This window comes from Camellia sinensis, chromosome 7 (assembly GCF_055761805.1).
Source record: "Camellia sinensis isolate YWXY chromosome 7, ASM5576180v1, whole genome shotgun sequence".
NCBI lineage: Eukaryota > Viridiplantae > Streptophyta > Magnoliopsida > Ericales > Theaceae > Camellia > Camellia sinensis.
Genome location: NC_138967.1, coordinates 60,057,496 through 60,074,767, shown reverse-complemented (window position 1 = coordinate 60,074,767; position 17,272 = coordinate 60,057,496). Strand labels below are relative to the sequence as shown.

The window sequence follows — 17,272 nt, the reverse complement described above, 5'->3', positions numbered from 1 at the left end:
TCACTTTGACAAGTCAATTGTCCCTCCTACGACACGGCCATAAATGTTGTCAGGAGTTTCTGAGCATGTACGTACCTACATAATGTAACTAATAATTAATAAATTCTTAAACATAAATTTTGTGAATAAAAGTTGAATAAAAAATTATTACCACAAAGTTAGGATAGATATTGGAATCGTATCCCATTATATTGTAGTCAATTCCAACAAAAGTAGGGTGCCCACTGGAATCATATCCCATTATATTGTAGTCACTATTAGTAAAAGTAAGGTCAACATTGAAACCACCTTCTTGGTGCAACATGCTTGCCCCTGATACATAAGTATCTTGTGTAGGAAAAGAATCAATATTCTCATTTTCTAGTTTTGGGCACTTATTCCTCGTATGACCAGTACCTCTGTAACAAAACACATTACACTTAGGATATAAATTTAATTATAATTCAATACACTTACTAGATAAATTAAATTGTTAGATACCTGCAATGACCACATTTTCTTGGCTTTGAAAACTTATCCTTTGCAACAGAACGACTCCCCTTCGTCTTTGTAAAAGGAGGATCACCAACACCAAAATGTAAACATGTCCCTTCAACATTGGCTTTTCCTTTTGTTCCATTTCCTTCAACATGTTGGACATACAAATCTTTCATTCGACATGTTAACTTTGTCACTGCATCTCTAGCTTCTTCGTATCCATTAGTTAAGTGTGAAGCATAATAGCACATCTCAGTATATGCACTTGACAATGCACCGAACCGTGTTGTTTGCGTAACCCATTCTGGAAAAGGGGTCTTACCAAGTAAAGTGAAAGACTTGACAATTTTTTTCCACCTTTGTACCATACAGCTAGAGGGAATTTCTTTCAAATGCTCCATTTTCATGATTGATACCATATGGGAACATGGTATTCCACATGATTCAAAATACAAACAAGAACATTTCATGGCATGATCACTTGGCCGATATTGTACATTCCATGTGGATTCTGGATGTGTATACATAGACAAATAGTATACGTGAATATCTTCCATATCAGTTTTTCCTGACATAAATAACACTTGCTCGGATTTTATTTGTTCGCGAAATTTGAAAAATATGGCACGAGTAAATATATCAGTTGCATGTCTTTCAATCCTTTTCATACCTTTAGAAAGAATAGGAGTGGTATTCTCAGTTTCAGATTGTGCCTTAGCTTCGTTATGGCGAAGTCTTGCAAGTGCTCTATCATATGCCCTTACAAATTCAAAGAGCCTTAGGCGCACCTTTAGGAATCGATTAAAAAATGCATTCATACTCTCACAACGTTGCGTACTTTTTGCACCAGCAAAGAAATGTCCATGGAGGTATGCTTCAACCCATAGAGTACGCTTGCAATATACATCTGCAATCCACTTGTTATTATGAAGGCCATACTTGTCTACAAGGTTCTTCCACTCTAATTCAAACATTTCTTGTGTACATTGCATTGACATGCATTTTTCAAAGCTATGAAGAAATCCCTCTATGTGGATATTGGAAAGAGCATTCATTTCAAGATGCCATTTACATAATCGATGTCGAGCAGTAGACATAACTATTTTGATTGCTCTACACATGGCCTTATCCCCGTCAGTGATTACGGACAGAGGCATCTTGTGATCCATCGCACCAAGAAATTTCTCTAACACCCATATGTATGTCTCTACTGCCTCGGAAGCTAACAGTGCACACCCAAAAACAGTCATTTGAAAGTGGTTGCTCACACTTTGTAGTATCACAAAAGGTTTGTTGTACGCATTTGTCCGATACGTAGTATCAAACATCAACACATCACCAAAATACAAATAATCTATTCGAGATCCACCATCAGTCCAAAACAAATTATTTAATCAATTTTCTCCATCTACATCATATTTATAATAAAACATTGGATCTTGCTCTTTTTTACCACATAAGTAAGCCAAAGCACCTTCTGCATCACCATCGACAACTTGCGCTCTACGCTCAGTCCCAAAATGGTTGTACATGTCCTTCTGTATGAACCCAACATTCTCATAGCCACCTGCTTGTTGTGCAGCAAAGTCCATAATGTGACTTGTCATCATACCAATATGATGCATTGCATTGCTTTGTGCCTTGTCGGCACTCGTAACATTCCGGTGTGAGCGAAGAAATTGAACACTAAGAGGCCCTATCATGGAATGATTGTGCTCCTTGAAAAATTCATTCACTTCATATTTGGAAGTACTCCGATTGTATTTGATACGAAAACAAGCACGACAACCAACTCTAGTTAATTGTTTTGGTTCTCTTTTACGTTCTTCAACCTCAAGGTATTTGGATTGTCTGTATCCTTCTTTTGAACATACCTAACTCCTTGATATAACCATATTATTCTTGCCCTTATGCAACTGATCCCTTCGAATACTAAAACCTTTCACCTTAGCATACGAATTATAAAATCTTTCTCCGTTTTCTTCTGAATCAAATGTCATTTCAAACACATCATTTTCAGTTAATTCATCTAGACGCTTAATATCTTTTTCAGTTGGAATATTATTAGAATTGACGATATCATCTTCATTATGAATATTATACTCACCATCATTACCGTCATCATCATCTAGTTCATATATAATGTTATTCTTGTTTTGCTCAGTGTTGTCTTCCATCTGCAATAAGCATAAACATAAACAAATTAATTAAGAAAAAGCAAGTAGAAAATGGTATGTAAAATACTAGGTGGTAAAATAGATGGTAAGTGGTAAGTTGAGTCACAAAATACTAGGAATGGCAAGTGTTGTGTTTTTGAATGATAATTAAACTCATTTAAACCACACTTACTACTCAATAAGACTATACTTACTACTTTATCAGAATTACACTTACTACTCAATGAGACTCTACTTACTACTTTATCAAACTTGACTTATCAGCCATTTAAACCGCACTTACTAGTCAATGAGACTGTACTTACTGTTTTATCAGACTTGACTTACCACTCATTTAAATCATACTTACTACTTTATCAAACTTGACTTACCACTCATTTGAATCACACTTACTACTCAATGAAACTCTACTTACTACTTTATAAAACTTGACTTATCAGTCATTTAAACAACACTTACTACTTAATAAGACTCTACTCATTATTTTATCAGACTTAATTCATTTAAACCACACTTACTACTCAATAAGACTCTACTTACTACTTTATCAAACTTGACTTATCAGCCATTTAAACCACACTTACTAGTCAATGAGACTGTACTTACTATTTTATCAGACTTGACTTACCACTCATTTAAACCATACCTACTACTCAATACTTGACTTACCACTCATTTAAACCATACTTACTACTAATAAGATTGTACTTACTACTTTATCAGACTTGACTTATCACTCATTTGAATCACACTTACTACTCAATGAGACTCTACTTACTACTTTATCAAACTTGACTTATCAGTCATTTAAACAACACATATTACTTAATAAGACTCTACTTATTATTTAATCAGACTTAACTCATTTAAACCACACTTACTACTCAATGAGACTGTACTTACTACTTTATCAGAATCACACTTACTACTCAATGAAACTTTACTTACTACTTTATCAAACTTGACTTATCAGCCATTTAAACCACACTTACTAGTCAATGAGACTGGACTTACTATTTCATCAGACTTGACTTATCACTCATTTGAATCACACTTACTGCTCAATGAGACTATCCTTACTACTTTATCAGACTTGACTTACTACTCATTTAAGCCACACTTACTACTCAATGAGATTATACTTACTATTTCATCAAACTTGATTTTTTTTCCCCTTACTACTTGAATCTCATAATTTTTCCTTTAATTAGGTGAAATGTTATTCCAACAAAACATAAAAATTTATAAATTCAAAATATAATGGAAGTAAAAGTAAAAAGAGAGAGACTTACCTAAGGAGTTCCAAATCAACAACAATTCTATCTTAAAATCTCCGAAAGTTTAGAAATGAACATCCTTGACTTATCAATCATTTAAACTAAACTTAAGATTACATTTACTATTTCATCAAACTTGATTTTTTTTTCCTTACTACTTGAATCTCATAATTTTTCTTTTAATTAAGTGAAATGTTGTTCCAACAAAATATAAAAATTTATAAATTCAAAATATAATGGAAGTGAAAGTAAAAAGAGAGAGACTTACTTAAGGAGTTCCAAATCAACAACAATTTTATCTTAAAATCTTCGAAAATGTTAGAAATGAACATCAAATTTTGTTTATGGAATCCTCAAATGAATTTGAAATTTTTCTATATTTTGTTAATCATATTTCTCATTAATTACATTTATTGTGGTAGATGAAAAAGATACTAGGTTTCATTTATTGCCATTCATTGCCATTAAGTACATAAATAAAAAAATCATATTCCATAAAATGTAAAAAATTATAATAAAATTTATAAATTTCATATTTATTTTGTATAATTTTTTTTTTTGTTTACATTCTATTTTATAAATTTTATATTTATTTTAGAGGTTAGGTGCATTTTATTAATGTTTGAATGGTAAGTGTAGTTATGTGGAATAATTACAACTATATCAAGTAGTAAATGTGTTTTGTTGTTGTAATAAATTGAAAATCACTCATTTAAACCATACTTACTATTTTATCAGACTTACTTACCACTCATTTAAACCATATTTACTACTCAATGAGATTCTACTTATTACTTTATCAGACTTGATTTGCTACTTATTTAAATAACACTTACTACTCAATGAGACTCTACTTACTACTTTATTAAACTTGACTCAACACTTAAATAACACTTACTACTCAGTTAGACTTTACTTACTACTTTCTCAAACTTGACTCATCATTTAAACAATACTTACTACTCCATGGGACTCTACTTACTATTTTAGTAAACTTGATTAATTAATCATTTAAACTAAACTTAAGATTGCACTTACTATTTCATCAAACTGGATTTTTTTTTTTTACCACTTAAATCTCATAATTTTTCTTTTAACTAGGTGAAATGTTGTTCCAACAGAATATTAAAATTTATAAATTCAAAATATCATGGAAAGTTAATGTAAAAAAAGAGATCAAGACTATAGAGACATAGATTCTTACCTAAGGAGTTCCAAATCAATAACAATCTTATCTTTAAATCTTCAAATATTAAAAATTTTTAAAAATAAACATAAAATTTTGTTCATGGAATCCTCAAATAAATTATAAATTTTTCTATATTTTATTAATTATATTTCTTCATTAATTGCATTTATTATTTTCAAGTGTGATAAATGAAAAGGAAATTAGGTTTCATTTATTGCTATTAAGTAGATAAATAAATAAATAAATAAAAAATCATATTTTATAAAATGTAATAAATTATAATAAAATGTTAGAATTCAAATTTATTTTGTATATTTTTTTCTTAAATTCTATTTTATAAATTTTATATTTATTTTAGAGATTTTGAAAATTTATTATAACTTAATTTTTTAAGTTTACCTGTTACCTGAAGAGCAGGTTAAGTGTATTTTATCAATAATTAAATGGTAAGTATAGTTATTAAAAATAGTAAGTATAATCACGTCAAATAGTAAGTATACTTAGTTATTGTGGTAAGTTGAAAACTACTTTTTGGTTTCAAAACCATTGAAAACTATCTTATTTTTTACGAAACTACCTAGATTTCTTAACCTGGTTTTAATTATTACCAATCAATGGTTAGATTTATTTTACTTTTAGATCTAATGGTCCAAAATTATTCATGTATGGTACATGAAAACCACCTTCATGTATCATAGAAAAATCCATCCCTTAAACCATCTCCCCTAAACCTTTCTCTCAGTCTCTCCTACCCTTATACCGGTCATCTTCCTCTCACTCTCTCTTTTTATCTCTCTCCTTAACCTAAACCTTTCTCTCCCTCACAGATCACGAAGCCCTGAAAGCCCTAATCTTCTTCTCCACCAAAATCGCAAACACTCCACAACTGAAACCCTAACCCCAAGCCCTTCGAATCACTTTTCCAAATCAGTTCTCTAATGGAGAAGATGAAGATGGTCACAAAGAAGATGAAGACAAAGAATATGATTGCTAAAATCTGCTGGAATATAAACAAAAAATGGCAAATCCAGGTATTTAATATTTGAAGTTTTGTTCATATTTTGTGGGATTTAGTGCAGATTCCTTGCGATTTGTTAAAATTGTGTCAAATTTTTATGAAATTGCTTGTTGAGATTTGTTGAAATTGTTTTGCTAAATCTGAGATTTTGTTGAAATTTATTGATTGTTGTTCACTGATTCTATTTTAAAAAAAAAACTTGCTGAATTTGGGTAAATTAAAAAAAAAATTGTAAAAAAAATGGTGAATTATGTTAAAAAAAAATGGTGAAACAAGTTTGTGTCAAATTTGTTATGCTGGGAGGAAAGGAGGGAGGGAAACGGTTATCTGAGTTGGCACAATTGGCAGTTGCCATATGCAACCATTGGAGCACCACTTTTAAACTCCAACTGCTATATTATAGCTTTGGCAACTCCAATGGCAAACCATATGAGATGCTCGCTAAAATAATATTGCCAAAACTATAATTTAGCATGTTTAGCAAAATGTCAAATTATAACAATGGTGTCACAATGGCAACATGCTATTTTAGCACGATATTAATAAAGTTTTCCTCTTTTTTTAGGTGGTATTTGGGTTTAGTTTTTTGAGTATTTTTTCGTTGATTTTTTTCATTTTCTGTGATCTTTTTATAACTTTTTCTGAATTTTTTTTTATATATTTACATTCTACGCGACGAGACAAATCAAGAAAAATAAATAAATATAGATAAAAAGTAAAAAAATTGAAAAAAATTACTTTTATTTTTTAAGATGTATTATAATTTTTGGTATTTCACAATTTTGTTTTCTAGTTGTGATGTGTTATTTTTTTCATGGGAAGATGTTGGATATGATTGTAGCTAGAAGCAAATTTGGCACAAATTATGGCAATGCTATAATTTGACAAGTCTTTTGGCAAATCATTGGAACTCAAAATTGAGCAAGTCTTGTCAAAATATGGCTTTGGGAGTTGTTTTAGCACACCATTAGAGATGTTCTTACCAATTGAATCCTATAAACGAATGGACAGTGTTCATGAACTACTACTAGTTTTTAACAGCGTTTCATTTAGCACATAGGTTGTGGAAGTTACGACTTCAATAATTCTACTAGTTAGCACTTTGGCAACATCGATGAACTTAATTTTGTCTGCCTTTTCATTGACTATCGTGGAAATGTGAGGGTTCTTTGACAAGGGTTATTGTTGTGGCAAAAGGATTCACCATGAACAAGGGAGACAATGATGATTGTGGCGTCAATGAATGATTTCTATGGGAAGGTTTTGACGATGATTGTATGTTATGGTGTTAAAATGAATGGGTAAAGTGGTCGTATAAAAAAAGTTTGGATCTGTTGTCATGAAAGTTAAAAAAATGAATTTATAAGCCAATAATTTAATATGGTGAAACTTTGTTGAACATTTTTCGCCAAGAAAAAAATGGTATTTTTGAACTTTACGTTCGTCTCTTCTTCCAAATCTCATTTTAAATTCTATTGGAGGCAATATAATTGTAGATAACTTAATAATTTGATTAACTGAGAAATTTTCAACAATATATATATATATATATATATTTGAAGGACGCATAACAATTAGATTTAATTGTTTGAAACCATTAGACCATACTAAGGGGTAGTTTGGGATGATCTAAATAAGTGTACTTTTTGACTTTTTATGAAATATGAGTTGGGTATGGGTTGAGTTTGAAGTGATGTGTTAGAGAGGTAATGTGACTTAAATAAGATGATGTGACTTAAATAGGATAGTGACTTTTTGACTTTTTGAATTTTTTTAGAGATGCCAAACTAGGCCTAATTTTTTAATTTTTTTTTTGTCTTTTAAATTGTATTTTTAATTTCATTGACCAATATAATTGCACACAATTACATAATTTCACATTCTTAGATTTCATTGTGGATATTAAATGAGTGTTTTTCAACCAAAAAACATCTTATTGTTTGGGACAATTAGACTTTATAGTTTGTTTTTTACCTTTTAAATGTAATTTTTAATTCCATTGACCAATTCATAACTTTTAGACAATTAGAGTTGCCGGAGAAAGATAAATAAGTAATTTCAATGAAAAAAATAGTGATTAAAGTAGGCAATTCAACACACAACCACAATTAAATATAATTATTTGTTTATATTCAAATAATAATCTCATGCAGAGATGGGCTCAGGATTTTTATGTAAAGGGAGCGAACATATGTATGCTAACAAAATTTTTAAAAATAAAGGATGAATTGTAATACCAATTTCTACTAATATAAAAAGTGAAAATAAGATAAAAGTATATAAATAGCTTGCTTTTTTGCATCCACATTTAGTTATAAAAGATAGCAACTATAAGACAATCTATATATTTCTTCAGTCGTTGTGCTTGACACTTTCAAAAACTTAATATTCTTTCTTATTACCTTTGTTTTACAATATTGTGGGTATAAATAACCACTATACATAATTGGAATGCTAAAGTTTAGGACTACATAATTGGAATGCCAGTAAAGCATATCTTTAATCTAGGAAATATATTTACAATCAATCTATATATGGAAGTATACCAACTTGAAATTAATTCTAGAATCTTCAACACTCCCTCTCAAGTTGGTGCGTGGATGTCGTTCATTCCCAATTTGCTGAGACTATCATGGATGCTTGACTTGATATAGCCTTAGTAAGTAGGTCAACAAGTTGTTCTTGAGACGAGACATGTGGTGTTTCAATGATCCTTGCTTCTAGTTTCTCCTTGATGAAATGCCTATCAACTTCCATATGTTTGGTTCAATCGTGTTGAATTGGATTATGGGCAATATCGCAAGCTGCCTTGTTATCACAATATAGCTTCATTGAGCTGTCATGCGTAATATTCAGATCTTCTAATAAGCTACTGTGGGGACATATTTTTTGAATAACAACACGGGGCCGAGGTGGCACCGAAGTGCCAACTGAGGTGCCACGTGTCCTGGTCTTGGCGCCGAGGTGATCTCGGCTAGGCCGAGGTTACCTGCGAAGATACTGGAATCCGAGATGAACAAATAAGGGATAAGAGTCATAGAATGAGGGAGGACCTCAGCCAGCATAAAGATAAAGCTCTTAGGGAGTTTATCTTTATCTATTGGAGAGTCTAGGATGAGCATTGGGACAGAGTCCAAGAGAAGCTAGGCTTCTATAGGGATCAGGTTAGTGCTGACTATAAAAATAAGGCACCCTCATGGGTCTAAGGTATGCTTTTTGTATTCTGACTAGTGAGTATAAGCATTATTTGCTATTTTTGAGAGATAACTGAGAATTGACTTGATCGTTGGAGTACTCTTGGGTGGACGAACCACCGCCGGAGTCTTATCTTTCTGTGACAGGTCGTTTGGGCGCAATCTATTCTGCCAGTGTTCTCCAGCTGGGTACCTATTTGGCAATGTGGTCAGAAAACAGCACCCACAATTTGGCGCCGTCTGTGGGAAAGAAAGGAGAATAGATGGCCAACGACAGACGAAAAGAGAAGATTAAGGATGACATCCCTACTGGAAGTGGTAAACACATTAATCCTAACGTAGAGGAGGGTAACTACAACGAAGAAACTCGGGATCAGAATCCCCGAGAGAAAGATGTCGGCCAGGAGAAAGACGTACCAAATAAGGCAAACTGAGGCGGGTATTATAATGAGGACGACCTCCAGGTATGGAAAGACAGATGCCTGCGGAAGGACGGCGAGATGAAGAGAATGGCGAACAAATTGGCAGACTTGCAATCGGTCGTCAATTTCATGATGCAAAACAACGTCATGCAGCCACCGTTTCCGTTACAAGATACGCCGATTCCAGCGGCCAAGAACGATGCCCAGAAAGTAGGGCAGAAAACAGTCCATGCAGTCCCTCAACACACTAGGACCAAGGAACACTCTCACCGGCCTTCAAGGGAGGTCGGGCGAGGAGAGTCAATGAAAGGAGATTCTCGGAGGACACATCGTACCAAAGAAGTTAACCCCAAAGAACATCAGCATGTTCAAGGGAAGGAACTCTGTTTTGATACGACTAATGGAGAGAGGTCCACGAGGACTTATAACGACACTGGGAGTAGCGCACCAAAGAGGCTAGAATCCATTGATAGCCGAGCTCCTGGACGAACCAAGGAGGATCTGAGGGATTACCTCCAGAGGAAGCGACAAGATGCCAACGTAACCTCTCTGGTCATGTCGAGAACACCGTTTTCGATAGAGTTGGACAAATTTGAGGCCCCAAAAAGGTTCTATATGTAGAGATTCTAGATATACGACGGTAAGTCTGACCCTAACTTTCACGTTGGCTTGTACTTGAACTCAATGGCACTGTACACTGGGAACAAGTCCTTGCTCTGCAAGGTGTTCCCCTCATCTTTTGGGGAAATCGTATCAGACTGGTTTCACAAGTTGCCGAAAGGAACTGTGAAAAGCTGGGAAGGCCTGGCCGAGATGTTTGTGGCCAAGTTTGTGACAAACAAACTACAGTCGTTGAGGGTGGACTCCCTGGTGGCTTTGAGAATTGGTGAGGATGAAAGTCTTAGGTCCTGTGCCAAAAGGTATTACGAGTTGTTCAATCGAATACCAGGGTGCAACCAAGAGGTAGCGGTTTTGTCTTTCAAGAACGGCCTGAACAATGATTATCTGCTTCGAAAATCACTGGCAAAAACACTGCCAAAAAGTATAGGGGAACTTATGGCCAGGACAGAGAAGTATACGAGAGCCGAGGAGGACACGCCAAGGACAAAGGCATCAAAACAAGAGAAGAGAAACGACTTGCCGAAATGAGGCCGAGGTAATAGTGGATACAACAAGCAAGAGACAGGACTGAGGGCTACACAGGCAGTCACAACCGTATTCTGAATTCCGGTTTACAAAGTCTTGGAAAGAATCTAGAATCAACCTTATTATAGAGCACCAAAGAAGATTCCTAGTGAATTTAGGGGAAGAAGTCTAGGGAAACGCTGCGCCTACCACAATGAGGATGGGCATCTAACTCAAGGGTGCAAAGCCCTAAAAGCACATCTAGAAGACCTGGTAAGACAGGGTCATCTAAGAGACCTGATAAATGAGGCCAGGACGAGGGACAAGCAAGCGAGACTGCCTTAGGCACCGACAGCACCACCTCCTCCAGAACCACAACCGCAAGCAGGCGGACATCGAGTGATCAATGTGATTCACTTGAAGGTCAATGAGAACGAGATACGTGGGGAAACTCAGAAAGTAAAACACTTTCAATATGTGTATCAGGTCTGGCAGAAGAGACCTAGGGCAGACGAGTGCCAGGGACCAATTGTGTCCTTCACTATAGATGATCTAGAGATGGTGCAGCATTCACACAACGATGCCTTGGTAATATCCCTCCAGATTGGAGAGTGCTAGGTAAGGTGAATTCTAATCGACTAGGGCAACTCTTGCGACATCATGCATGTCAGGTGTTACACGGAGCATGGCCTTCACCAAGATGACCTGGAACAATCTAATAGTCCAATGGTTGGGTTCAACGGAATGCCGACGTGGCCCCTGGGAGCAGTGAGTTTGGAGGTACAGGCTGGCACCAAGAAGGTAAAAATGGAGTTCACAATGATTGATACCCCCTTCCCGTACAATGTTATCCTGGGAAGGCCATGGCTGCATGCAATGGGGGCTGTTCCCTCAACATTGCACCAGTTGTTGTGGTTCCCAACAGGACATGGAATTGAGGAGGTTAGAGGAGATCAGGTGCAGACAAAGAATTGCTCTATGGTAGCAATAAAATCCACCTACAACGTACGAAAAGTAGAAATAACAGAGATTGAGGATAAGGACATGGAGGTCCTTGAGGATTTCTGCAAAGAACCAGCCGAGAAAAGTGAGGAAGCCCTAAAGAAGATCTTAGTCTAGCAAGGGGATGAGGAGCACTTCTTCCTTCTTGGCTCAGGCTTGGCCAAGGAGGATGAAAAGGAATTAGAGGCATTCTTGAGAGCAAACCTTGAGGTGTTTGCTTGGACACTATAGAAGATGCCTAGCATTGACCCCGAGGTCACTTGTCATAGACTAAATGTCGACAGGTCGGCCAAACCTGTCATCCAGCAAGCAAGGAGGCCTACGTTGATGCATGTTGAGGCAGTAGAAGAGAAAGTGGATAAACTTCTGGAGGCCAGAGCCATTCGAGAGGTAAACTACCCAACATGGCTATCAAACACGGTTGCTGTGAAGAAAAAGAATAGGAAATGAAGGGTTTGTGTGGACTTCACCAGCCTGAACAAGGCTTGTCCCAAAGACAGTTTCCTGCTCCCCAAAATTGATCAATTGGTGGATGCCACCTCAGGACATGAAATGATGAACTTCCTAGACGCTTACAGGAGGTACCATCAAATAGCCATGTATCCTCCAGATGAGGAGAAGACTGTATTTATCACCCCAACAGGGTTGTATTACTACAGAGTGATGCCCTTCGGGTTGAAAAATGCAGAAGCAACTTACCAGAGGTTGGTGACTAAGATGTTCAGACATCTAATAGACAAAACAATGGAGGTATACATTGATGACATGGTCGTGAAGACCAAGGAACTTGAAGATCATCTGGCCGACCTGAAAGCAGTCTTCGATATCCTGAGGACATTTCGGCTTTGACTCAATGCGTCGAAGTGCGCATTTGGAGTTGGGTCAGGAAAATTCCTAGGATACTTGGTCACTAGAAAGGGAATCGAGGCAAATTCGGATCAGATCAAGGCCATCTTGGAGTTGAAGTGACCAACATCGGCAAAACAAGTGCAGATGTTGACTGGAAGGGATGCATCCCTAAATAGATTCATAAGCAGAAGTTCTGACAAATGCAAACCTTTATTTAGTTTAGTGAAGAAAGCCACAGACTTCTTATGAACAGAAGAGTGCAAAGTCGCCCTGGCCGACTTGAAGAAATACTTGACCACCGCTCCAGTTCTCTCAAATCCAATACTTGGAGATGAGTTGCTCTTATACTTGGCGGTTTCAGAGCATGCAATGAGCGCGGTGGTAATTAGAGAAGAAAAATGGAGAACAAAGAGCAGTTTACTACGTGAGTAAAATCCTGACAGATACAGAGATTAGATACTTACCCTTGGAGAAACTGACATTGGCCTTAGTAATGGCCTCCAAGAAGCTAAATCATTATTTTCAAGCCCACAAGATTGTGATATTAACTCAGCATCCTTTGAAGTCCCTGTTGGAGCAAGAAGATCTGACAGGCAGGATAGCAAAATGGGCAGTGGTGTTGGGCCAATACGACCTGGAATTCAGGCCCAGAACAGCAATCAAAGGCCAGGTTTTGGCCGACTTCGTGGCCGAGTTCACACCACGTGTTATTATACATCGGGCTCTGTTGAGCCGGGGTATACAATGTCCAGGTAAACAAGGAGAAACCTAGACTGGGGACAGCAAAACAAAGAAGAGAAAAGAAACTCAGGCCTTGCAGTATTTACGTTGGCGACTCCTTCCGCCTGTTTGTTGATAGAAGTTCAAACCGACAAGGAGCGGGGGTAGGAGTAGTGCTAGTATCGCCAGATGGGCGAATGCTGGAACAATTCATTTGTTTGGGGTTTAAAGCCTCAAACAATGAAGCATAGTATGAAGCACTGATCGCGGGGTTGAAATTGACAACAGCAATGGAAGCCGACGAGGTGATGGTCTTTTGTGATTCCCAGCTTATCGTCAACCAGGCAACAGGCGAATACGCAGCCCGAGATGAAAGAATGATGGGCTATGTAAAGGAGATGGGTGGACTAATAGCATTATTCTAAAATTGCCAACTTCAGCAAGTTAGCCGAGATGACAACAGCCATGTTGACGCCTTGGCCAACCTAGCTAGTGCAATAAAACCGAGAGAGGCAAGGACAATAATGGTTGACTACTTGTCAGGTCCAAGTGTAGAACCACTGAACACAGAGCATGAGGCAATGTATGTGGAGATGAGACCAAGCTGGATGGATGCGATAATAGTATTCCTTAGAGATGGGAAATTACCAGATAATCATAAAGAAGCACATAAAATCATACTGAAGTTGGCAAGATTTAGTCTGATAGCAGAAGGACATCTCTATAGAAGGTCTTTTACTGGACCCCTTTTGAGGTGTGTGCATCCTTCACAAGTTGAAGACTTCCTGTACAAAATACACGAAGAAGTATATGGAAGCCACGCTGGGGGCAGGTCACTTGCTCATAGGGCCATTACTTAGGGGTATTGGTGGCCCTATATGTAGAAAGATGCTGAAGCTTATGTCAGAAGGTGTGAGAAGTGTCAAAGGTTTGCATACACCAACCTGCAGCGGATTTGTACCTAGTGTCCAGTCCTTGGCCATTTGCCCAATGGGGCATGGATCTTGTTGGACAACTGTCTCAAGCAACTGGATAAAGGAAGCTCCTGTTAGTGGTAACAGATTACTTTACCAAGTGGATAGTAGCTGAACCTCTTGCGAAGATTCGGGATATTGATGTAAAGAACTTCATATGGAAGAACATCATCACCAGGTTTGGGATCCCAAGGGCGATAATAGCAGACAATGGTACACAGTTTGTCAGAAAGCTAATCAAAAACTTTGTGCAAAGTACAAAATCAAAAATTATTACTCTTCTCCAAGCTTCCCTCAAAGTAATGGTCAAGCAGAAACATCCAATAAGGTTATCTTAGATGAGATCAAGAAGAGGCTGGAAGCAGCAAAGGGAAAATGGGTGGATGAGTTGCCCAATGTACTTTGGGCATATCGGACTACACCGAGCAGATTAACTGGGGAATCCCCATTCGCCATGGCTTATGGCACAGAAGCAGTTATTCCACTGGAGGTCGACATCCTAGAGATCAGAACCCAGGGAGTAGAAAATGGGACCAACGAGGCATTCTTGGCCCGAGATCTGGATCTGTTGGAAGAAAGAAGGGAGAAAACAGCAATTTAGCTGGGGGCATACCAGCAGCAGCTTGCCAGGGCTTACAATAAAAATGTCAACCCAAGAGAGTTTCAAGTTGGCGACCTTATCTTGAGAAACGTCGTTGGCAACAAGAAGGATTCCAGAGAGGGCAAGCTTGGCCCAAATTAGGAGAGACCTTATAGAATCATCTCGGTCTTGGGTAATGGGGCATTTCGGCTTGAAGACAGTAAAGGCAAAGAGTTGTCAAGACCCTGGAATACTTGCAAGCTGAAGTTTTTCTATCATTAGATTTCTTTTTGTTTTTTTAATTTTTTTTTTGTTATTACCCTAATAAAGTTTTAGCTCGATTTTTTCATTTCAAATTTGTGTAATACGACTGACCAGTCACTTGGCGATGTCTTTAAGTGAAACATGACGAATAACTTAGACTTATTATATGGCAGAGTTGAATTATACTTGCATATAATAGAGTTGAACTAAGTTGGCGATGTTTCTAAGTGAAACATGACGAATAACTTAGACTTATTATATAGCAGAGTTAAATTATATTTGCATATAATAGAGTTGAACTAAGTTGGTGATGTTTCTAAGTGAAACATGACGAGTAAATTAGACTCATTATATGATAGAGTTGAATTACACTTGCACATAATGGAGTTGAACTAAGTTGAATTAACCTGGACTCACCGTATCGGCAGAGTCAAACACATATTGAAACTAAGTACATTTGAGTAAAATTAACAGAGGAACCAAGGTTGAGAACCTCGGCTAGTCTTTGTTTGAAAATAACTTCGGCAACAATGTCATAGCCACATGCTTAATGAGAACCGAAGTGAAAGTTATGTTCACATTTGGGGGCAGAGAGCTGGGGAATGATGTTTGGGACAAAACTTGTTAAAATGTTCAGGAAAATTTACAAGTTGAGGTCAAGCAGAGGTAATATTGAAAAAATTATCTTCTTACTTGCCGAGATTACCAGGTTGCCAAACTTGGAAAATGAAAGACTGAAGTCTTGATAGAAGACACACTTGCGAAAACTTTCTTACAATGTTTTTTAAGTGTTAAAACAAGGCTGAGATAAACAAGATAGAAGTTATGTCCGAGGTATTTTTACCCAAGGGGATCGCACAAATACGGTGCACTTTTGAAGACATGCAAATTATTTTAAGTATGGAATCATACAAGACAGTAAAAAAGAGACAAGTGAAACACTTAGTCGAAAAAGAGGACTTGCATTCAAAAAGACAACTTGTTCATATACAAAATGACACATCGGCCAAACAAAAGTCAAAACATTGTCCAAAAGGTTACAATGACTCCAAAAACAAAAAAGTACCAAGTACAAAGAAAAATCTTGTAATCAGACCACTCAGCGTCAATGGCAGGCTGTGTCTCGGCCCCAGAAGACAATTGGGGAATCTTCTCGGCAACCTTCTCAGCCTCGAGCTCGGCGTCGATCTCTTGTAGAGTTTGGTCGATGCACTTTTCGGCGATTGGCACCTTGGATGTTGTCTTCTTGGGCGAGGCCCTTTTGAGACCTCGTCCTCCTTATCCTGAGTCAAGTTTAGGACTTGCTTATTCAGAGTTGAGGACTTGGCCCCAGCAGGGTCTTCAGCATCAGCCACCTCGGCCTCTCTGTCTTCGGCTTCCTCTCATTCTTCTTATTCTTCCTCAACCTTAGCCTCAGATTGGCTTAAAGTGAAAGGAAATGGCACAACAAGTCAGCTTGCATCTCTGAGAGGAGAGTCCTCGGGGGACAACCAACTCCTTCAGAGCAGCCATCCAACCAAGGGAGAAACCCTTGTTACATGCCTCTCTGACTTGTTTTTTGTAGTCCTTGCGGACGTTGGCTGCCCCCTCGGTATAGGCCTTCTCATCCGCTGCTTTGATCTCAGCGGATTTTGTGGCCAGGGCATCTTGAAGTTCAGCTTGGGCTTCGATCATTTTTACTTCGGCGTCTTTCTTCTGGGTCTTGTGGACCTCAGCAACAGCCTCAGCAGCCCCCGTCCTTTCTTTGGCCTCATCCTGAGCTTGCTTGGCTGCTTTGGCCTGATTTATTAAGGATTTCATTTTTGCCTCGACTCTGTTTAGGGACTTGAGCAAAGTAGTAGCCTCCTTGGTCTTGCGGACCAACTCTTTCTTAATTTCCTCGGCTTGCATTGCGAATGAATGGGCGCGCTGGATTGCCTAGGAAAAAAACAAAATGAAAAAAGTTTAACTTTAAGTTTAAAGACAAAGAATGAAGAGTACCAAGTGTTAGAGATTTACTTGTAC

The 17,272-nt window shown here is 37.3% G+C and overlaps 1 protein-coding gene across 1 annotated transcript; it reads right to left on the bottom strand.

The window, feature by feature from the left end:
- On the bottom strand, positions 1-2,084 carry LOC114311554 (protein FAR1-RELATED SEQUENCE 5-like). The gene is made up of 4 exons (XM_082880765.1): positions 1,952-2,084; positions 481-1,831; positions 152-398; positions 1-75 (listed from the first exon to the last, which is right to left on the bottom strand). Exons 1-4 carry the CDS (start codon positions 2,082-2,084, stop codon positions 1-3), a joined length of 1,806 nt encoding a protein of 601 aa, XP_082736891.1.
- Positions 2,085-17,272: the final 15,188 nt, after the last annotated feature.